General features: G+C 37.3%; 2 protein-coding genes across 2 annotated transcripts in view; one reads left to right on the forward strand and one right to left on the reverse strand.

Moving 5' to 3' along the window:
* The window catches only part of dlgap3 (discs, large homolog-associated protein 3), a 164,114-nt gene extending 154,026 nt beyond the window's left edge, over nt 1–10,088 (reverse strand). The window contains exon 1 of the mRNA XM_079589852.1: nt 9,977–10,088. The gene's annotated coding sequence lies outside the window, so the exon portion shown is untranslated. The remainder of the gene's footprint in view (nt 1–9,976) is intronic.
* Nucleotides 10,089–18,931: 8,843 nt separating this feature from the next.
* gja4 (gap junction protein alpha 4) lies at nt 18,932–22,820 on the forward strand. Its single transcript, XM_079590312.1, has 2 exons — nt 18,932–19,041; nt 21,150–22,820. The coding sequence occupies exon 2, from the start codon at nt 21,153–21,155 to the stop codon at nt 22,200–22,202; it is 1,050 nt and encodes a 349-aa protein (XP_079446438.1). The 5' UTR covers nt 18,932–19,041; nt 21,150–21,152; the 3' UTR covers nt 22,203–22,820.
* Nucleotides 22,821–23,883: the final 1,063 nt, after the last annotated feature.

A 23,883-nucleotide genomic window follows, 5' to 3' on the forward strand; every position in this document is an offset into this window, starting at 1 on the left:
CACAACTGAGTGCTCATCAGAACTGTTCCAGTTAGATCACTTGAAATCACAGACTGTACTGGTGTTCAGTTGCCGAACGACCACTCCTGTGCAAAGCTGTCCCACTGTGACTCAGCATCTATCCTAATCAAACAGCAATCAAACACACACTCACATACGCACACTCCTAATATCCCTCTCATCACTCTCACTCTCAACTGCTTGACAGAAAAGCCCAACAGCGAACAAAACAACAAGAAAGTAGCCCCAGGGGCCCTTTCTTAAAAAGTCTGGCAGGGACAGATAGAAAAGCAAAGCAAACCTTCTATCAGTTTTTGCTTCTCCGTCTGAACTAGGAAAACAGCTTTGAGTGGTTGGACGGGCTCCATGAATCTTGTTTTTTACCAATTCAGAATGACCAACGAACTGGCAAACTTTCCCCTCTCTTTCTGTTTCCAGAGCACACACCTTATCTTCCTTATTTGCCTTCTTGACAGGTTGAATTAGCTTCTGTGTGCAACCTTCCTGAAGGTGAGGTCCCATTAGTTCCATCATTGGCTATTCATGTAGGACCTCAGCTTCAATCAGTTGGCTGGTAAACAGAGCTGCCGCAACCCATATTGGGATTGACAGGCCCCTTGCCCCAGGGAGAAGGTCACGGTGGTTTTCAGGTTATTGTGTTTTCAGACCACACGGCTCTGGGTGCTGGTTCCTAATGTGGGCGTCTTTTTATATGACCTCAGCGTTCTTAGAAGCGCCGAGGCTGGAGGTAATAAACATAATCTTGGTTATGGTATACATCTATCTCAGTGTAATGCATACTTCCCTGTTCACTCTTAAAAACAAAGGTTCCAAAAAGGGGTTTTCAAAGCAATGCCATTGAAAGAACCATTGTGGGTTCTCCAAAGAAACTTTCAGTGAACAGCTCTAAAAAATAAATATTTTTTTCTTAGTTTAAAAAACATTTTGAATAATCTAAAGAACATTTCTCCACTATAAAAACACATTTTAAGCAATACAAAGGTTTCCAGGTTTTTCATGAAACCATCAATGCCAAAAAAGATTATAAAGAGTGTAAATGAGAACGTTGAGTAAGTGTTGTTCGTCCAAGCATTAAAATCAGTCCAACAACTAGTAAAACGGGCAGACTTGAGTCTTATACTAAACTTCACTCAGAAGTAGAAAGAACGGCTGCTATCTGACTGCATTCATCTCTCTAGTTTAATGGTGGGTCCAACATCTTGACAACTGCCATATTGAAGAGGGAAAAAAAGTGAAACCTGTCCCCAGCTTTGTCCGTTAAGATGCCTGGCAGCGAAAGTGTCTGAAGCAGGAGTAAATTGTGAAAAATCACATCCCTGACAGGTTGCTGAAAGGAAAGTCTTGTTGGCTGTTCCGGATAAATGTGGTGACATTTAATTTCTGGTTTCAAAGCTTCATAGTCCCGTAGTCTTAGTCTCAGAGTATATACTGTATATACTGAATCTAGTGTGTGGACTATGCTGGGCCAGAAAGTGAAATTCAGAAAAAAGCAAAGCAAACAAAAGTTTGCTTTTATAAAAATTTTATGAAAAAATATTATTAATATATATATATAAGTCAATCACAAAAGAAGTGCTCCAAACCTGTGGCATGTTCTTGATCTGTTATATAGGCCTTCCCTTACAACATTTAAGCCGAATATTAATTATAAATACTAACTAGATTTGTTCACCTGTCAAGCCATGTGTTTATGATGACATAATAAAGAAAACGGTTTGTCTTTTCAAATCTGCTATCGCATGTCATTATATTTATTGAGTTGGCTTATGCATTTAATTTTGTCATGCTTCAGAAATTTTTCGATTGAAACAGCCCTTAAAATGGCCGACTCCCTAATCATATACATACTATACTGAAAACAGCATCAGAAGAACGTTATTCAAAAATGCTAAATTTTATTTCACTCTCAAAAAAAAGTTATCCAGTCCATTAGGGGCAGCACAACAGGGGTATTATGAACCTAAGATGAAAAATATGGATCCAAAGCATTTTTTTTTAAACAAGGCAAACGTATAACTAAACAAAAGTAAAACAACTTATTAAAATGTGTTCTACTAGTCTTGTTTTATGTGTTGAGTACCGAGATCAGAGCTGGGGAGGATGACAGGCTGAACAAACCAGGAAGGCAGACTCTGTCATTAGGATGAACCTAGACTGGAGGTGGTGGGCGAGTGCAGAATGACGTCCAAATTAATTTGACCATCATGGACAACATCTCGCACCCCCTCCATGACAAGCCTGTCGGAAAGAACAGCAGTGCAACATGGAGCACAACAGAATGTTGTTTGAGTCTACTGCCAAAAGAAATGTATGAAAAATCTGTCCAATGCAATAGTGTATTAACACTTCGCCTTATTTTGTGTTCATTTGAGTAGCCTACCGTACAATAATCTCTCTTAAAAATATTGTAAACCTTGTTGTGGTACCACAACACACCAGATAGCTCAGATAAACAATTTACAATTTGTTTGGGGAATTATGTCCTTCAGAGTAAAATTACAATATCATATTTTTGCCACAGCTGTTGAGTAAAATCACACCAGCATACATAGGCAACTGTCAACTATATAATGAAGGCAGAAACATGTCAGTTCAGGGTAAGTTGTTACAATATTGTCCATGCATATGCAAATAAGTCCACTCAATCACACTTCCTCGGACTACCTGATCCACTCTGTCAACTAAACTCTACATAATGGCAAGTGGAAATATTGGTTAAATGCAGACATATATGTTTGGACCAGAAACTGATTCAAAAGAGGAAGAGTGGATTATTCAAGGTCGTCTATAAGTCCATGTATCACGTTTTATGTGTCGCTCTCTACACACATAACGGTAATATGACTAGCCTTTTGCTTGACTATCAAACGGCTAATAATGTACTGCAAGTGTTACACAAACCATGTTCCTGTATACCATCTCAGAGTCAGACAGCTGCCTCCTAAAAACCAGCATCCTTTGAAACGCTTTGAACATCACAGAAAGTCAGTGGAGAAAAGCCCAGCCCCGCACATTGGATTGGTTTCATGTTTGTTACTGTTTCAAACTATTTGCACATGGTTTGTCTTAAGTTTGTCTTGTTTTTCACCAAAGGGGTCTTTAAAAATATGAATACATAGTACTATAATACTATATAATACTAAAATAGCACATGCCCCAACATTCAAATAATGAATCAATATAATTGTTTACTTCTACATGTACCTCTATAAAAAATACTGATTTTAAAACATAAATCTATGCTGAGAATAGAGTAAAAAGTGACAATTAGTTGCACTGTGTGTGTATGTGTGTGTGTGTGTGTGTGTGTGTGTGTGTGTGTGTGTGTGTGTGTGTGTGTGTGTGTGTGTGTGTGTGTGTGTGTGTGTGTGTGTGTGTGTGTGTGTGTGTAAAATCAGAAACCTCAAGGAATATAAAGGAGATAACATATTCCAGCGCCCCAATCCACTAGCCTTCATGCTGCATTCCCACTTACTAAACGGCCTAGTGTCTGTTTAAAACCTTGTCTCCATGTCTCCATGCGGCCGTCAGTAACTGGCAGTGTTAATTACCAAGGAGCTTTCATTGGTGTATGAGGCACAGCATGCTTAGGGCAACTAAAGAGTGATCAACTCCTTTATTAACAACACATCTCTTCACCTGAAGAACCAGCTAGGAAAACAAAGACATAAAAACCCAAACAACACCATTTCATAGCATCAAACAAAATGGAGGAGTCTCCCATGACATCCATATAGCAAACCTGAGAGTTTGTGTATGCCACACAACAATTTATTGAGGTTCTAGTGAATAATTCATCAGCCAACAACCTTTAGGCCGCCATTATCTATTTAAATCCCAGTGCAAACTCATCCCAAAGCCTGCATGTGGTGCTGTCATGGCCTGGTTAGAAAACACGGAGGGAGGCCAAGGGAGAAGACCGGAAATGAAATGTTGAGCTAAGACTGCAGCAGGACCATTTTGGGTCTGCTCCTTTCTATCATTCTCCCCATCTCTCCTTGTGCCCGCTCTCCCTGCTCTCCTCAATCATTCATCCATTCATCTACTTCAACATGTCATTCCTTCATCCTGAGTCATTGAGGCAATCTTTCTCTTTCTCAATCCATCCTTTTCAAATGCACTCTTGTGTTTCATCTCAAGCTAACCTCCCTTTGTTTCCACTTCCCTTTCTTTCTCTGATCTGTCCAATCATCCCTCTAAACATCTGGTGAAGAACCTCCATAAAGCTTTAGACCACAAGCTTGAGAAAATGGTTCATTGTAAGCTACAGTGGGGTTCAAAAGTCTGAAACTACTAGCAAAAAAAGTCACAATCACAACAAATTTGGTGTTTAATATATAGTTATGCAGAGCAGGATTTCGGACCAATGAGATTTCACTTTGGAGGGGGCTATGTTTTTTTTTTTTGCGTTTTATGAAAAGTGTGGTTCTGCCATATGTACATTTACTTATATTTGCATAGATTCAAATATTGACACCATCTAAAATGTAAATAATTTACGTACGAATGGCTTAACTGATGTAGAATTTTTTTTCAAATCTATGAATCGTGTATCTATGAAAAAATTTATATATGCACAGTTCATAGATTTGAAAAAAAAATCTACATCAGTTAAGCCATTCGTACATAAATTATTTACATTTTAGATGGTATATATATACACCATCTAAAATGTAAATAATTTACGTACGAATGGCTTAACTGATGTAGATTTTTTTTGCACATCTATGAACCGTGCATATATAAATTTTTTATATATATATATGTAAATATATATGTGTGTGTGTGTGTGTGTGTGTGTGTGTGTGTGTGTGTGTGTGTGTGTGTGTGTGTGTGTGTGTGTGTGTGAGTGTGAGTGTGTGTGTGTGATTTAAAGTTTCATAAATATCTTATGCTTTTATAGCTGTAAATACACTACTTATATTTAGAAGCTTTCGGTACGTCCATATTGTACATTTCAGCATCTACCCAAACAAACCATAAAGTGATTTTTTTTTATGTACCTGCAAATATTACATACCAATACCTACGTTAAAACAATGAGACTGAAAATACTGGGAATAAACTGGGAATCAACAGAAAATAATTTAGCTTTTTATGGCTGGATAGGAAAAAATCATGGAAGAGATATCTTTTATTTATCATTTTGCATCTGGTTATATATTCATGTAAATAATCTTTTGTAATGTATATCATATTATAAATGAATCTAAAATGCAACCATCTTCACTAGTAGTCTCAGACTTTTGAACCCCCACTGTATATTAAACAGACGCCGAAGAGCCCTGTGGGACAGTCATAATCATATTTCTGAGCCGCAGTCTGAGATGCAAGTGAAAAAAGGGTTCAGATCATAAGTGCAGGGCAGATCTCATAATAACAACATAATTAGAGCGATGAGCATATCATCTCATAAGTCTATTGATCCATGATTAAAACCATTTATAAAACCCAGACCCTTTGCAGAGCAAACAGAGAGAAGGTATATAATCCCCACACATGCATCCACACAAATGAACATAATCAATCTCCATAATTCAGTGAATGCAAATTTGTTAATATGTTTAGAGTATGCAAAGCTTGTGCAACAGCAACAACGATCATGCAGAGCCATGTTTCACTATATTTCCCCACCCTTCTACAGTCTCTGCACTCGTTCTTCATTCACTTTGCTCTTCAGTCTTCCTCTGATGTGTCTGCTTCTCTGCACTGTGCTTCAGGAGCACTGCAGTTTTCAGTTAGACCAGCTAAAGGCTGCTAGGTTTGCTCATAATGCTTAGCTGGGTCTAGGGTCAGTGGGGCGAAAAGAGCCGACGCAGAACCAGATCACAGAGAATAGCAAAATACATGGACAAAAATGTAATTTGTTTTCTCCATGCAGATTTTGTACCAATTATCCACCGTGTCTTTAAGCTTCTAGCCTTGTGTTGATGTACCCTGATGTATTGGACTCGTTTGATGCTTACTTAAAATCGGGATCTTTCCACATATTACATCATTTTTTTTTTCCTCTAGCGGATCATATGTGCTTCGCTTTTTCCTCTTTTTTTTTGGAATAGACAAATAGGTTTGGAAGACTACGTGGTTATGCACGATCATTTCTATTATGGATTATCAATTCACTTTTATTTTAAACATACTCGGGAGCTCAGTTTAAAAGTCTTTGGTAATTTCTTTGGAGGAATCTTTTCCTGATAGATCCTTACAACAAACCATCAACGTGATTATTATAATAATTACTTACCACTCAAACAATGCCTGCCAACTCCTCATGTGTCTATGAATGGCACTTAGTCATTTGGCAAAGCTGATCAGAGCCATTCCCAGTTCCCACCACCCAGAATAACAAGTCTTAATCATACAGAAAAGCAACCGCATCTTCAGGCAAAATGGCAGCACCATTCCTGCAAATGTTAACACCCTCTAAATGTTAACATTAGATCCCAAACTTTTCATGCTCTTGATTTTAAACTTGATGAACGTACAGTATATAAATTTGGAAACATTACTATAATGTTTTTGTTTTGTTTTTAAATAAGTATCCTGCTCATCAAGCCTGTTAGATCAAAAATACATTAAAAAAAACTATACTATTGTGCAATATTATAACAATTTTAAATAAAAGTTATGTAAAAAAAATGTTTTAATAAAAATGAACAGAATTTTTTTTAATAGAAATGTTTTGTAACAATACTACCCTTCAAAGTTTGGGGTCAGTATTATTTTTCTTTAAAAAAAATATATTTTATTCAGGATGTGTTAAATTAATAAAAAGTGACAGCAAAGACTTATACAACAACATAATTATTTGTAAAAAATGATGGTAGGTTTGCTCCTCCGCAATGGCACTCGCTTGCATGGCTGGAAAGACCTCTCAGCCAATCAGATTCGAGGAACAGAAGTTTAATATAATATAATATAATATAATATAATATAATATAATATAATATAATATAATATAATATAATATGTGAATAAAACACAGAAATTGACCAATCAGAATCAAGGATTGGAACTAACCGTTTTATAATATAATATAATAGTTATATTATAATATATAAAGCATTCTTTCCTGAACATAATAACTATTATATAAGCCAAAGAAAATGCTCTGAACATATACTTTCCTTTCCATATTCAGGAAGGGCTCATAATGCACTCAGATAGTAAACTCCTTTCATGATAAGCAAAATGTCCTTTTTATTATTGGATGCTCAATGTGGTTTATTGTGTGTCAGACAGAAAGGGGTTTTATGCGGCACATTAAGTAAAGATCATACTTTAAACAATTTTGCAAAAAAAGGGGCATAAAATGGACCTACCCCAAAACTCTCATCAGATCTTTTATGCACCATTTACACATGGTTAAGAGAAGGTGCACATTTTTCTCTTTTCAATTAACAGTTTGAAAACACAAACACTTGCATGAAAGTGAACATGTACGCCAGAGCCGCTTCTCGAATGATTCATTCTGCTCGTATAAATCCACGACCTCGCCGGAGAGAAGCTTCCTAATCAGTGTGTCTGGATACGGCTACAGCGCTGAGTGCTTGAGTTAAATCAAGAGGAATCAGGAACTAAAGGAGGAATCTCAGAGGGGATAAGTACTCTCTGAATCCGAGTACAGATGGGGTCTTGCGTGAATGTGTGTGAAAAAGCTGAAGGAACTGTTCTGTGCCTTGAGACCATGCGAGAATGTCTGTTTAGCTACTACAAAATTCACAGTGGTGGTCAAAATAAAAATGGACATGCTGAGAGCCTGCAGTGTAATTCCCCAAAGGCTTCTCTTATAAATAGGCAGGGCAGTACTGTTAAGGTCTATTATGGAGGGAGGAAAAGTCCACTAGCAAAGACATTTGCTTGCACCAGTCCCAAATCTAAACCTTTTTGCTCTAATTTGTCTATAATCAAATCTAATGTAAAGGGGACCTATTATGCCATTTATGATTTTGGTTTTGAGGTCTCCTAGAATAGGTTTTCATGGTTGAATGTTCAAAAACACATTATTTTTCATGTTTTACATTATTGCAGCACCTCTCTTCGCAGTCTGTCAGTAACGTAGTTCCTGTCTCAATTAATGAAGCCCCTCCTCCTGAAAAGCGCACTGTGCTCTGATTGGTCGGCTGGACACGTGTGTTGTGATTAGTCAACTGTTCTGCGTTTCAGAAATGTCACGCCCCTTACCATAACCACCAGTTTCAATACACTATAACGCAACTCAACCAGGCCTTGTCCCTTTATTTTATTTTTTTGCATGTGCCTTTGTCTGTAATTACTGTATTTAAAAGAAGAATATTTTGACTTGTACGTCAAGGTTTGACTTGTAGAGATTAACTCCTTTTGGAGTGACTTTGTGCTGTGTTTCATGCTCAAACAGCAACATTACACACTAAAGAAAGTTAAAAATGTAAATAACAGGGCCCCTTTAATTAGCATGTACAAATTGGAAAACAGAAGGATTCCAAAGTAACACCAATGATGCCGAAATATCCCACCAGACATTAACATTAAACAAAACACATAATCATGAACACATAAACAGACTTAATTATCTGTCTTTTTGTGACAATGAGATGAATTAAACGGATTTGGAGGATATAAATAACCAAAAGCGTTTATCCTGGCATAATTAGCTCTGATCCCTTTTTTTCCTTCCCAACAATTAGGTATATCTTGTCTTTCTCCCCCCCAAGCACAAGCCTCTATGGCGCCAGAGTGAAATGAATAAAACACAGCGTTTCACGTGTCATTTTTCTAAATAAGGGCGAAATATAATTGAGTCAATGAGCAGTTAGTTAACCTACTTATTCAATTTGCCTCTGCTCAAGCTGCACATGCAGAAACTACACCGCACACTGGCAAGCCAGTAACATCAAGACATCAAACAACAGCAAGATCAATACAAATGATCTTGTGACACGTTTATCATATTTTCCCCCACTTCTCAGCGTTACATTGTATGTGATATGATATGGAAAATAGGCTGGCAATAGCTGAGTCACATTGACAATAATCTACCCTATATTTTTTAAACACTAAATGCATAGTGAACATTTGTAAAACATGCCTTGAAGACCCTGAAAAAAACACCGTCATCATCACAGAAGCCTTTTTCTGATCCTTTATCAAGTGAGTTCATTAACTCTCCACTTACACGGCCCATGGCAGTGATCTTTCATGCAATAAACTGGGCAATGAGACATATTTCTTATCAATATCTGCTCCCAGAATCTGCTCCCATGATGTTTGTCCAGGTCACATAAGCACACGGCCTTTTTATGATGAAACCACAACCCTATAGTTCTAAAGTCGTTTCATATGATGCGCTTTGTCAGTCTAGTTCCATCTGTGGAACTTTAACATCCATCTCAGACCGCAATCTGGTTCAACTGTTAGTGTGATGCCGCTTAGCGCATCCTTGTCCCGAACATCCTTTCACAGTCAGCAATCAATTATTCATTAACTTAAGTTGCTCCAAGGTTCAGAGGTCCCCTATCAGCCCTCAAAGTGCTCTGATTCGAAACGCGTCTGCGTGACCAGTGCTCCGTGACAAAACTTCCAAGTGCTGTTTAAGTTGCACAGCAGCAAGGGTCTTTTTCATTTAAACCCCTGTGAAATCAAGCCGGGTGGACCGGTTCATTCAGAACAGGTCCTCAAGATGACCTAGTCATCTTAAAAAAAATAAAACATTGGTAGGGTATATTATCATGCAGGAACAACCATGCTTCCAAACATGGGCAATATCCTTTGAGGCATAACCCCTACCCCTAACATCAAAGGCATGCTTATAATGTGGGTAGATCAGCCTAATAGTTAAGTCACCGTCCACTGTGATAGCTTCCAAGCCATATTTGCATCCATATTATATCCAGCTGTTAACTTGCATGGGGGGGAAAAACCAATAAAACCACGCTATTCATGCAATGCATTAAAGACGCACCCGCATTCTGCTTACCTTGCGTTTAAGTTAGCAGGTCAGACTCGCATTCCCGTACTGAAAATATTCAATATTCCTCCGGGCAGAGGGTTCGGTGCGCGTGCGGACGGTCCGTTACTCGCCGCTGTTTGAGATCCTGACAGCAGCTCTCAGGATTCCCTCTGTCCCAGCCACGCGTTTCCATTGGTCCGCGGATCTCCCCGCAGCACCTTACCGGGAGGAGGGGCAGAGAGATGCGCTCTTGCACGCGACAACATGCAAATACACCCGAAGAACGAATCTGCTTCTGCATGAATGAATATACAGGTATGTTACAGTGGTTTAGGAGTTGTAAAACGAAAGAATCAATTCAGCGCGTGCAATGCGATGACATGCTGATACGGGATCTGAAACGAATCTACAGTGCTTTGAGACAAAGGAGAACTGATGCTACTTTTCCCCCCCTTAGCCTACAGTATGTTGGGGATTAAACAGAAACGAAATTACTAGAATGGATGCCAGTCACTTTTCTGAAAAGTGCATTAGTGACACACGGATAAAGCTTCTGTAATATCTGCCTAATTAGTCTACGTCAGAGATATATATTAAACAGCCAGCCAGCAAAGGATCTAAGGAGAAGGAGAGAGATTAAAGTAATTGTCATGAGAACATGAGGGTTATAAAAAAAAAAAAATAGTCGGTAGTCAGTAGATTAAAATGATACTCGCATGTGCCGATGACAACACTGTACAGTTGTGTACAATACAATGCATAATGATGCAATTTTCTGTGGAATCGATTATAGTCTATATTTTATCTGTCATTAATGACAGACAGACAGATAGATGGATGGGTGGATGGATAGGTATAGATTAACTGTAATGTTGACATATGGTAGGCTAATTATTGTTCTTCTACTCAATGCTGCAGCATCATATTCATTTTCTGGTCTTTACACTATGCAGTTGTCATTATAATGTAATAAACTGTAGAACTATTACAGTAAAAAAGGGAACATATACACCCTAAAATGTTTTGCAGTGGACATTACAAGTTATAATAAGACCAAAAAAGAGAAAACACAAATTTTAATGTCAGCACTTTAAACAATTATACAATTGATTGTTTTTTCCCTTATCATTCATTAAAATACAGAAAACTAATCACTGGACCTATTTATTTATTTTTTTTTAATTCAGCCTTGTGGTTCCAGTGTTGTCACTAAAACGTTGTCATCATCCATTTAATATTCGGAAAAAAAAGAAGATTATCACACTTTGGGGGTTCTTTTTTTTTTGTATCTGGCTCAGACACCGTTTTGGCAGCCATGAGTGTTATTTTCACAGCCTCCGGTGTCAACTCAGACTCTGTGCAAATGAATGCAGTGTAACTTTGCAGACTTCGCAGACACATTAGCAAGCAGGCCTACAGGAATATGACTTCAAAAACGGCACAAAAACATGCATGCCTCTCCAAAATCAAAGTCTTTAGTAATAAACAGCTACATATCCATGGAAACAATCACACAGAGGGGGACACTAGAATTCCTGTTTCTGGAGCATGAGATTTTAATTATGTTCAGCACCTTGGCCAGCGACCACAAGAACGATTGCAAAGAACTGCTGCATCTCAGATCATCCTGAGCAACCTCATCATTACACGGCAAGATCCAGTGACGCACACAGAAGAAACTGCTAATCTGACAGCCGACAGTGATGTCATTGGAATATTTGCATATTACATTTGGTAAATTAAACATTCAGATGACATAGTTCTTGGAGAGTCTCTCTCTCTCTCTCTCTCTCTCTCTCTCTCTCTCTCTCTCTCTCGATTAATATAAAGGTCAAGAGAAAAACATCTGAATTTTTTTGTAACAATGTTAAAGTTTTCACTGTTACTATTTAATATGCATCATTGCTGAATACAAATATATATATATTTTTTTAAACTTAAAGAAAAAAAAGTGTGTGCACGCACTATAACAATAGAAAACATATTATATGATTTATATTATATTATATTTAGGGCTGTCAAAAGATTAATCATGATTAATCGCATCCAAAAAAAAAGTATTTACACATAATATATGTGTGAGTACTGTGTATAATTATTTATATATATAAAAACACACACAATCATATATATATTTAAGAAAAATGTGTTATATTTATATAGAAAATATTTATATATAATATAAATTATATACATGTATATACAGTATATAAATGCAATTATTCCTTAAATATATACATGAATGTGTGTGTATTTATACATAATAATTCTACACAGTATACACACATATATTATGTAAACACAAACTTTTATTTTTGGATGTGATTAATCACGATTCATCTTTTGACAGCCCTAATTATATTATAATACATTTTGACTGAACCGGTTAAAATCTACTCTGGTAAATACTTTCATTTATAAATGTACAAGAATCTTGCCAAAAAATATATTATATCATTGTAAAAACGTCATTAAGCATGCTTCCCATATGAATCTCTGATGCAAGTTTCAGCAACAGTGCTGAAAGCAGTGCCGCCTCAATATTTTGCATCATTCGTTCTGTATTCAATTAAGCACCTGAGAGACTGTCCCCGGCCACTGTGCTCCATAATTGTAGATGACAGTGATATAAGCTATGAATGAAAGTGGTGATTTGTGATGGGCACAACACATCTGGTGGAGGGTAATTTTAGTAAGTAAATGATTATTTAGAAATGTATTGTGTGGTATTGACCTTAATTTCTCCTTTAGTTTGAAGTTAAATATGATAGAGCAATGCGAGAGCAGCCCCATAATTATAGGAAAGAAGCCACATTTGCCATTACATGGTTGAGTAATGACTGCTTAGTGTCTGATGCGGTAATAACATAAAGAGCCTTCAACCTCACACAAGGCTCCACACCTTCATAACGCAAATTTCATAAATCAGCACAGTTTAGAGTTACTTCTAAATCACAGTCGGGCTTGTATAGCACTGGTAAGCTCAAAGCTATTTCATAATTCATAAACGTGGTTATATTTTCATATCGTGCTCGCATGTTTGTTTCATGCGTTCATAATTTGCACACTGTGGGACAGGCAGCAGGGACATTGATATTTACTCAAGCTATCACATGGCCTTGTAATACACAGGGCACATCACAACACGTCTCCATCACACAGTGTGTCCTGGCAATGGCAGGACTGAACTGAACAAAACCGAAATCAAATTTCCACTGAGGCTTGTGTCAAATCACAGCGAAAGGTCACCTCTGAATTTATTGTGCGGTCACAGCCTCCACCTCCCATGTGTAGTTTGAATCAGAGGACAGGAAAAAAATGTGCTAGCTATTGAATCCTGGATATGTGTCCCCACACAGCTGGCCTCTCTTGCCTGGGCCTTAATAATTCTCCAAAACGATTGGTTAACTTTATCATGCCTAAAATATCAGTAGTAAATAGTTCACTTGACAAGTCATCATTTACTCACACTCATGCTGTTCCAAAACCTGCTTGACTTTGTTTCCTCTACAGTGCATACAAGTTTTAATAATACTGATCATTCTTTATGACGCAATAAGAATTTAAGGACACAAAAGCATTATTTAAAGTATTATAAAACCAGTTCATACTTGTGATGACTTGTAACATGTTGATGCTCTTATTTTGTTATGTTATTTTTGTGTACTTATGTGTACAGCACTTTGGTCAGTCATGGGACTGTTTTAAAATGTGCTTTATAAATAAAATAACTAGAACTAGAACTTCTTTAATATGCACATCTTCAGTAGGCTTCTTCATCTGGGTTTTTTGGGGATTGCGATCTCACACTAATTTGTCCTATATAGTGAATAGACCATAGCATTTGAAAAACAGTATAGGCGAAAAATCCCCGGATGACCTACCACTATAGGTTGAAAAATGTCAGATTTTTTAAAGTCGAGATTTATGTGACGAAAGTTGAGTCGAAGTCGACTAGTGGCTGATGACGTCATTGATGAGCAAATAAGCCTGAACCTCGAGCTAAAGACTTGTCTTGAACGCGGGTTCCCTTGTGCACAGCGCTATATATTTTTATTATATTTTTATTAGTTCTTTTGAACTCATTTTTTTGATAAATCACAAAACAGAGTTTACAAAATATTTCTGCGCTAGCCTACTGAATGATTCTGAGCGCGCGCGATCTGCACGTGATATGCGCGCTACTGTCTGTGTGTGTGTGTGTGTGTGCATAATGCAGCAGCAGTTTAGAACAACGATTAACTTGTACAATAAGTTTAACACAGTCTCACCCCAAAACATCACATACTGACGGGTCTTGACCATACGGCAACATACGACGAAAAGGGTACCCTTTAACGTCCATGAGTGACGATTCGGGTTATGGTTGGGTTTAGGTATGCGTTAGGGTACCGCTAGGAGGCGCTGCTGGTGCGCTTATGTCTGCGTCTCATATTGACGTTATAGGGGTACCCTTTTCGTCGTATGTTGACGTATGGTCAAGACCCGTCAGTATATGACGTTTTGGGGTGAGACCGGGCTGATAAGTTGTGTAAAACGTGCATTCACTCGATCAATTTTGATCATCCAGATGGTATAATCAAAAATTTCTTGTGGAGTGCTCTCTGCATGCATTTATTTGTTATTTTAACTGAAACATAAAAGTGGACTTTAAAGATTTATTATCTGGTTGCGCCCTCTATAGGCCATGAATGATCAGCGACTAGTCGGCGTCAAGCTTAAAGCTTCATGGCAGACTGTAAAGTCCACCAGTCAACCTCTACTACCTTCCGGCAAAAAAATTCATAGTAAATTCCAGAGTGTCCTACTTTTTAATTTTTTTTTGTAAGGAACTTAAATCGTATCTGGACACTCTTCTTATATCCAGCAACTCTAAAGACCTTAAAATTGTCTCACTGTCATTTGCATGATATTTTCCTGAATTTCGTAACCTGTAATTGTACTCTCAATTGTATTTACCCCTGGCAATGATAATGCATGTTCTTAGCAATAATAAAATAAAATAAACGAATAAAAAAACTATTAAAAAAAACTACTTCCGGCAAGAATCTGAAGTGAGATTCGACGGACACTTTAATGTGAGGCAACGAGAGATGATTTGTGAAGCGACGTAACTGATGCTGGTAGGTCACGTGAAAGTAACAACATTTTACATTTACATTTATGAATTTGGCAGACGCTTTTATCCAAAGCGACTTACATTTAATTTCAAGGTACACATTTTAGATTCTTATCAGTTTTTGCTTTCCCTGGGAATCGAACACACGACCTCGCGTTGCAAGCGCCAACGCTCTACTGTCTGGGGAGTCTGCTCTGGATTTCTACCGCACAAGAGGCGTGATCAACGGGCATAGTTCAAATGAATCTGTACGCATTTGGATAGTTCTTCAACCAATCAGACGCGAAAACTCCAGTTTGTACAAAACAAACGTGTTGGTTTGTAGCATTGATCAGCGGTTTGCAGAAGCAGCAATGGCATCGAGCAATTTTTGCAGGTTGTGCAAAAAAACAACAACAACACTCGAGCGATTTGTTTGCTAAACTAAAGAAGCCATTAGCATCGTCGGAATTGGATTCGTCGCTTCTCTATCGTCATTTCATACCGTGGGTGCCAGCCCGAACCCCGCCCACAACATTTTTTTGTTGGGAAGTTCGGTCTGGACTCGATCCGTTGAGGAGTAATTATACTCGGCTCCCAGAAGGCCGAGCAAATCAAATAGCCAGGGCGGGCTTTAATCGATGATGGACAGATGATCTGCGGTTACGTAATCACCACGTCATCAAAGAGCGGTTGGGTTGAATTGGTTTTCAACAAAGATGACTGCAGCTGGAGAATTGAGATGTTTAGATTGCACTATCGCATCTGTTATAAAAGAAATCGACAGCGCATTCATTTTAAAAGACGAACAGAGAACCACAATTAAGGCATTTGTCGATCGGAAAGATGTGTTTGCTGGCCGTCCTTCCTACGGGATTCGGCAAAAGTTTAATTTATCAGCTGGCTCCGATGGTCGCTAAGAAGATGGGACGCAATGAAAGCTAATGGAAGGGATGAAGCATCTGATGAACACGCTTCTTCAGCGTCTCTTTCGTCGTCTTTCCATTTTTTTAAATCAGTCAAGTCAACCGTGTTATAAAGTTGAGACAGGGCCGACAAATGCGAGAAGATTTATTTGCTTTATTGTCGAGATCTAATCCTAAACGGAGAACTTGTTCGTATACACATACACCTTTTGTATTTCTCTCAAAAATGCTATTCGTGCTTGTAAGTACTCCGCAAATTCTTAAATTCTTTTTACAACAACGGAAAATATACTTTACACTCATTCATTTACTACTACTTCCAGCGTGCGTGCAGTTGAGCTCTGTTGACAACTATGCCACTTACTGCGTTGCTCTGATTGGTTGTAGGTCTATCCAATTGAGTGCAGAGTTGTTGTTTTTTCCTGGTTCGATTAAGACACGCCTCATAATCAAAGCCCTATGGAGCAGTATCAGACTTAGCCTGGTTCTACCAGACTCTCGTACATTTCATTTGTCCAGAGAGTCTGGCCACTCTCCATTGACAACTCGAATATATCGAAAACGAGATGGTTCATCTCAAGGGGTTATTCCTCTTCAATAAATAAAATTTCAAATAAACAAGCGTTAACTTCCTTGAAGGCGGGTACTCTGTTGAAGTTTAAAACTATTGGATCTGCCTAGAGTCACTCTGGATCTGTCATAACCAAACGCAAACGTTTGATCGTGACGTTTGACGACTCAAACTAGACGTTCATTATTTTTGCCAATAATGTGCCAGGTGGATAAGCTAGTTTGTGAATGGTTCCAAATTTGGAAAGGAAGCAGGATAGATAAATGTACAGGTTTCCAGCCTGAGCTGCAGGGCGAATTGTTTTTATTTATTAAAAATTGAAATAGTGTATGAAGTTATTAACAACTTTTATGATTATTTTTTGTCATTTTGGTGCCTGACAGCATAATAATGCTGTTAACAATAAGTGTATATTTTAAAATAATATTTATGTAACCATAAAAAGTATGATTAAGCATTATTAAAGAGTACTCTTTATGACACTATTAATGCCTAGTAGATAAATAAAGTGTTCTAGGATAATTGTTGAGTATCATAAATGTTAGCACCTTTTACTGCTCGAAGCAAACATTTATGAGCTTGTCAGGGTGATTCACTGTCAATTTAACCGGCTTTTAGGAATGCTTTCTTGCCAGTAACCTGCCGGCAGATTAAACAGAAGTCTTTATGTCAGTAACCTATCAGCATATTGACAGTTTTTATGGTGCAGCACTGATTGGAATGGTTCACTGGAAAACTGTTTCTGCTTTCTGCAATGCTCAGTACAAGCAAAAGACGACCGTGGGGAATAAACACTCAGGTCGTTAGTGCATATAAAAAATGGAGGGAGTCAAAAATAAGAAATAATGCGCCAATATTTCACAGGGTTATCTAGGAATTACCAGCTTTCCCTGCTACGGCCTGTGCTAACTGCAGCCTAAAATGTTTTCAAAATGCAGTAAACAATGGAAGAGGATGAAAAACATTATAAGAATGAATATTTCATATGTGCATGAATTATTAACATTATTCCTCCAAAAATGTCATAAGCAGGCCCACAACAAGCTCTTCGCTTTAAATTAAATAATCACTTTAAACAGATTTTCCCCAGAGCTATAAACTTACGGATTTAGACAAGAAAAAAAACTAAATCCATGGGGGCATGATAGTTACCTCAGTTAAAGGATAAACTGTTATTTTATAACCAAATGCACTGTGTATTATGGAACGTGGATTCAGCTTTGTTGATATGGGACTGTCTGCTTTATGTAATCCATCTAAAACACTCCGGCCACCAGTTTATTATGCCTTCTCAGGATAAAGATGCGTAACATCTCATTTCACATTCTGTATGGGGAAGGACAAAGATTAGTAAATGCTAAAATTGACAATTAAATTACAGTCTGGCCTATTGACATCTTCAATACATGCATCCAAATATTATTAACAATGTGTTAAAGATTTTGTAAGCATATTGTAACCATAAGCGTAGTCAATTGTTTTATTTGTGATAAAACAATTTAACATAATTTTTAGCCAGGCTGTCATACAAATATATTATGAACGCATGCAAAAACAAGAGAGAACCAACAAAATATTTATAACTGATTATGTTGAAGTCAATGTATGTTTTTTTGTAAAACAAACCTCTAGCTGGAGGTCACCTTTTAAGCCAAATATTTTTTTCTGATAAATACCTTAAACAAGTTTAGTGTTTTGTTCTTCTCTCATATTTAAATATATTTAAAGAAATATATTTATTTATTTATTTTCCTCATATTTTGATGGTTTAATCAAACTTGCAGGGTCAATTAAAACATCATATCCGCACATCACTTTTGGCCACTACTTTATACATGAATACCGTTTTAAGTCACTTATAGTGTTTATATTCATATACACATCCATTGACCGACCACTTCACTGCTAGTCTATAGGGCCTCCATGTGGTGAACACAGAGAATACACAGACCTATTTCTCCATAAATGTTGCTGTCAATCTCCTAAATTAAGTTGAGGTTAAATGGAGAAGCAGAGTTACAAACCAATTACATCATTGCATATTTAATCATTTTAAATCATGACATAGGCCAACTACACGCACACACACACACAACTAGACACACACACGCGCACGCACGCACGCACGCACATACACACAAGAAGTTTTTCAGGTGCAAATTTAACCAATCTTGTGACTTTCATTAGGGTAAGCTTATAAATATGTGTATAAATATAAGTTTAAAACAGGCCAGACTGTATTATGCATGTTCAAACACTGTAATTCTCCATGACGAAATCGGCCTTTGAAAGGCTCAGCACAGAAAATCTATTTTTGAATCCATCCATTCCTTTTCCTGCAGTTCCTGTGGGAGGGCCACTATAAGGCATGGGAAAGTTTCCTTTCCCTCACTTGTTTCTTTTTTTCTGATTAAGCGGCTGTGCTTCGACCACAAGTGCTTTTAAAACTCTCTTCTCACACGGATAACAGAAGATAAACATAAAACAGGGTTGACAGGTAAGACAGCTCATATATGATAAACTGTGTTTTAGAGTTCAGTTATGAGAGAGAAGCTACTTTACTATATATTAAATTCAAATACAAACAATATATTTTACCTGTGCTGCCACAATATAATAACTTTTTTTTTCATAACCTAAACATCAGTTAATGGTAGACATATTGGTGTGAAATATGAAATGTTTGAAATATGTAGAAATGTTTGAAAATGTTGTTTTTAACCATATTCATATTTGAATATAGGCATACATAAACTTCTGAACTAATAGTTCTGAACTGTAAATTTGATACTGACTTTCAACACTTTTTGAAACCTTTTTTTGTATATATATCTTACTGTGGACTACATATGGCTCTGCATTATTTAAGAAAAAGAGAAAGAACGAAAGAAAAAGAGAAAGAACAAAAGAAAGAAAGAACGAAAGAAAAAGAGAAAGAAAGAAAGAAAGAAAGAAAGAAAGAAAGAAAGAAAGAAAGAAAGAAAGAAAGAAAGAAAGAAAGAAAGAAAGAAAGAAAGAAAGAAAGAGTTTAGTGCTGTTTGATAAAGATGAATGCTGATAACCAGATTTCTGGCAGCGTTAAATGTCTGAGAACTAAATTCTGTGAATTCATATTTCTTTATTATATAAGCCATAACAGCTTCAGACAGTTCCTTGGGCTAAAAGTGAAGGAGCATAATCTATTTAAGATAACCCCCTTAGCCAGGACGCATGAAGAATAATTTTTTAGAACAATTTTGAAAAGTTTAGAACAGATCTGCCTGGTGTGCATAAAAAAGCGAATGCAAACAAACCAGGCCTCCAGCCAAAGGAAATAAGAAAATAAATAAGCAAACAGATAAGAAGTTTGCTAACTAGCAATGGGATGTTTACACAAATGCGAATCATTTCAAAGGGGAAGGCTGCGGCCAGAGTCCCGTGGGCTTTCTGTGAGAAGAGACGGGCTTTCTCATTAGAAGTACATGATTCATTACACATTATTAAACTCTCTGTCCATGATACTAACTCTCATCACACAGAGGCCAAAGCTGGTGATCCATGATTTATCCTCGCTAGCATTGTCTTGAGGGTCATTGAGGACCATTGTTGTTGTAGCTACATATACATACATAGAGTACATATATATACATTATATATATATATATATATATATATATATATATATATATATATATATATATATATATATATATACACACACACACACACACACACATATATATACATGCAGTTGCTTGCGAAAGTGTTCAAACCCCTTTGCTGCCTTTAATTTAAACTACTTTCAATTTATGTTTTTCACATGAATCTATCATACACCATAATTACATATATATGCACACAATTAATTACTTTATACCAAAATCAATTAATGTTTATACAAGTCAGTTTAGGCATCACAGCATTATAATGTATAATATGAAAAATAGATATTTATTTTGAGATTTGCAATGGGAATGGGAATTCCCAATAAGGGATTATTAAATAAAAAATATTCAATTAAATATCGACCGAGGGTAAAATGTTTAAAAAATAATAATAATAATGGCCTATAACAGATTATATATCGGGTGGCCTAGTAAAATTTCCTCACCAACCATTGTATGCCTAATATTATACAGCTTATTAAAGCTCATTCATGTTTACAGCTTGGCATAAAATGGCTATACAAACAATGTGTGGGGATTTTTTTTTTTTTAATGTAGGCCACACTTCCCAATGGGGTTTGGAATCACTTCACTACATTTTACAACTGATTATACAATTGTCTCACCTCACCAAATGTACAAATTGCCCATGCAAAAAAGAAAAAGAAAAAGAAAAAAAAGAAACCGCTATAGCTAAAGTATATTGCCAAAGACAGCTTGCTTCAGTAACTGCAGAAGAAGAAAAAAAACAGGTTTAAAAAAATTAAAACCGGAATCATTCTGTTCCCCATTAAATCTGGACACCCTGAATGATCAGAGGCATTATTCTATGAGGTGGTCTTAGTGTCTCATTCTGTTATGCTGATGTGTCATACTGATGTCTATCGGGATAATTTAGAGGAAAACCAGCATGCTTCTATTAATGGTGCACATACTCAAGCCTGTATTTCTGCCTGTGCAGAGGATGTCCAGAGCTGATTGGGGTTTTCTGGAGCACCTGCTAGAGGAAGGTCAGGAGTACTCAACCGGCGTGGGGCGTGTGTGGCTGACCGTGCTCTTCCTCTTCCGCATACTTGTTCTTGGCACGGCGGTGGAATCTGCATGGGACGACGAACAGTCTGACTTCGTCTGCAACACCAAACAGCCCGGCTGTGAGTCCGTCTGCTATGACAAGGCCTTCCCCATCTCCCACTTCCGGTACTTTGTTATGCAAGTCATCTTCGTCTCAACACCGACCATTTTCTACTTTGGCTATGTGGCCTTGAGGACTAGAAATGAGAACAGGCAAGAGGAGAAGACGGAGGAGGAGGAGGGAAGAAGACAAAGACATAGGAAAAACAATGAGTGCAAGTTGGAGGTAATAAGGGAGGAAGATGAAGAGGGCGAGGAGAAAGAAACGCATAAGAACCGCAAAGCTCCAGAACCTCTAAAGCTCAAAGGGAAACTGCTGTGCGCTTACGCAACTAGCATAGTGCTGAAGGTTCTCATTGAAGTTAGCTTCATTGTTGGTCTATGGTTCTTTTACGGGTTTGTAATCGAAGCCAAGTATGAGTGCGAGAGGTCACCCTGTCCTCACAAGGTGGACTGTTTTGTTTCGCGGCCCACGGAAAAAACGATCTTTACCATATACACGCAGGTCATCGCCATAGTGTCTGTTCTCCTCAACGTTGTGGAGCTTTTCCATCTCCTCCAGCTAGCGGTAACACATCGACTGAAGAAGATATATCAGGCAGAGGAGGAGATTAATAAACTTATTAGGGTGACTTCTTCTAGAAGAGCACCAGCTAAAGAGCAACTACCATCATTCGAGAAAAGAAAACATCTCTTTCTTCCTGTAGCACACGACGGCTACCCTGCATCAGGGTTGGACTGGGACAAAAAAGATCCTCCCTTAACAGAGGACATGCTCCCTAGTTACTCAAATTGCATAAGCAATGTGAAACCTGCCATAAACAAAAAACATCTTCATAAAAAACACAACAAGACAGAAGACAAACCGAGACATTATGTATGAAGAGCACAAAATGAGAACCGGAGCTCCAATTTGGGGAACAAACATGTGTAAATGAACATTAGAGGTTTACCGTACATTGGAGAGCCATTTCCCGTGTTTAGATAGGCAGGGAAATGGACTGTGCTTTGGGATGAACTGTCTTTTGTGATCTGTGTCCAGATAAGGGAGCCTCTCAAGTAGTGATTAGATCTGAGAGGCTCAAGGTCAGGAAATACTCAAACCACTGAGCCTAAGAGAAACAAGCACAATGTCTAAAGCCAAAGTGAAGGGTGGGTTTAAGTCAAGTGCTGAACTGTATGATTGATATGGTACAGATAAGGTAGTATAATAATGTTCTGTAAATAAGACCAAAATCAGTCTAACTATACCAACCAACTGTATGTAGGCCTACTATATTTAAAATGTATTTAAGAGTTGTTTTATATTTCATTTAATATTTATTTCCATTAATTTCATTAAAAGATTTGTGCTTTTTATTCCACTTTTTGACTACTAAATATGATTAGGTTGAGGTTATACAGTACATGCTGCATTGATGCCAATTCCACTTGGAAACATTAATGTCATCGGACTCATAATTATGCTTTTCTATGACAACACTATAAAAAATGAATGTGTAATTTGAGTAATCTAATTTCTCAACAGGAAGAAAGGTATTTCCTGTGAATGTGCGAGACTTCCGATTAGTCAGTAAATAAATAGAAGAACAGAGTGCAGTAAAGAGTAAAACTACGTGTGCTTAAAACCAGTGCGTTTTTGATTACATAACATCAAGTAGTGTTTTTGTACAGCTAAAATAACTGTAAAATGTCCAAAACCATAATACAAGCATAGGCGGAGCGTGTAAGGCATGACAAAGGTTAGCCTTCCCCTGGCCATGGACATGAGACTAGAGGAGAATTGTCTCACTCAAACCACTGCCTGCTGCTGCTTTTGATTGCTTTTAGAGGGAAAAGTTGCCCATGAGTGCTGGTCTAGGATCAGTTTACATAATAGCCTATTCGAGAAACAGATTTGCCAAATGATCCGGTGAGTTTCTGTGTTTGCGCTCTAAAGAGCGTCAAAGGTTTCTATTAACAACATGTTTTGCAGCATTGAGCAATGTAGCCAATAACAAACATATCTGTTGATTTCTTGAACGCAATGGCCAATCAGAAGTTAGAATTGAAAGAAACTCTAAGTGGATTCAGAGTTCTGCACGCTCACAAATCCTCTCATTATAATAAACAAAGTGTAGATATTATGTACATAAGATATTCATTGTGCGGTCAGCCTAATTGATAACTTTATGAGGTCGTGAATAACTAAGATGCAGCTTTTTAGTGATATTGGGACGGCTTTTTGCACGCATTCTGCCATGCAGTACAGTTTACTTGCTTTTATGTTCAAATGGTTGTTGTCAAACAGTGGTTTGTAAATGTAGATGCTTTAATAACAAATAATTTAACAGGAGCACTTATGCTGGGATGTGTACTGTAGGTTGTCCACCGACACGTAAATTGAAACTATTACAAGGAAATATACGTGTTATTTAAGGGAAACCTTAGCCTTATCCTGGAGTTGGTTCACCCTCTGTCTTTAAATACAAGTAATTAAAATTAAGTATTAGATAGGGATATTAGATTGTTAAACTGAATTGTGTCTTTCGTTTATTTTTTTTTATTATCTCAACTCAACTCAA

The sequence above is a fragment of the Phoxinus phoxinus genome (assembly GCF_949152265.1).
Source record: "Phoxinus phoxinus genome assembly, chromosome: 19".
Classification (NCBI taxonomy): domain Eukaryota; kingdom Metazoa; phylum Chordata; class Actinopteri; order Cypriniformes; family Leuciscidae; genus Phoxinus; species Phoxinus phoxinus.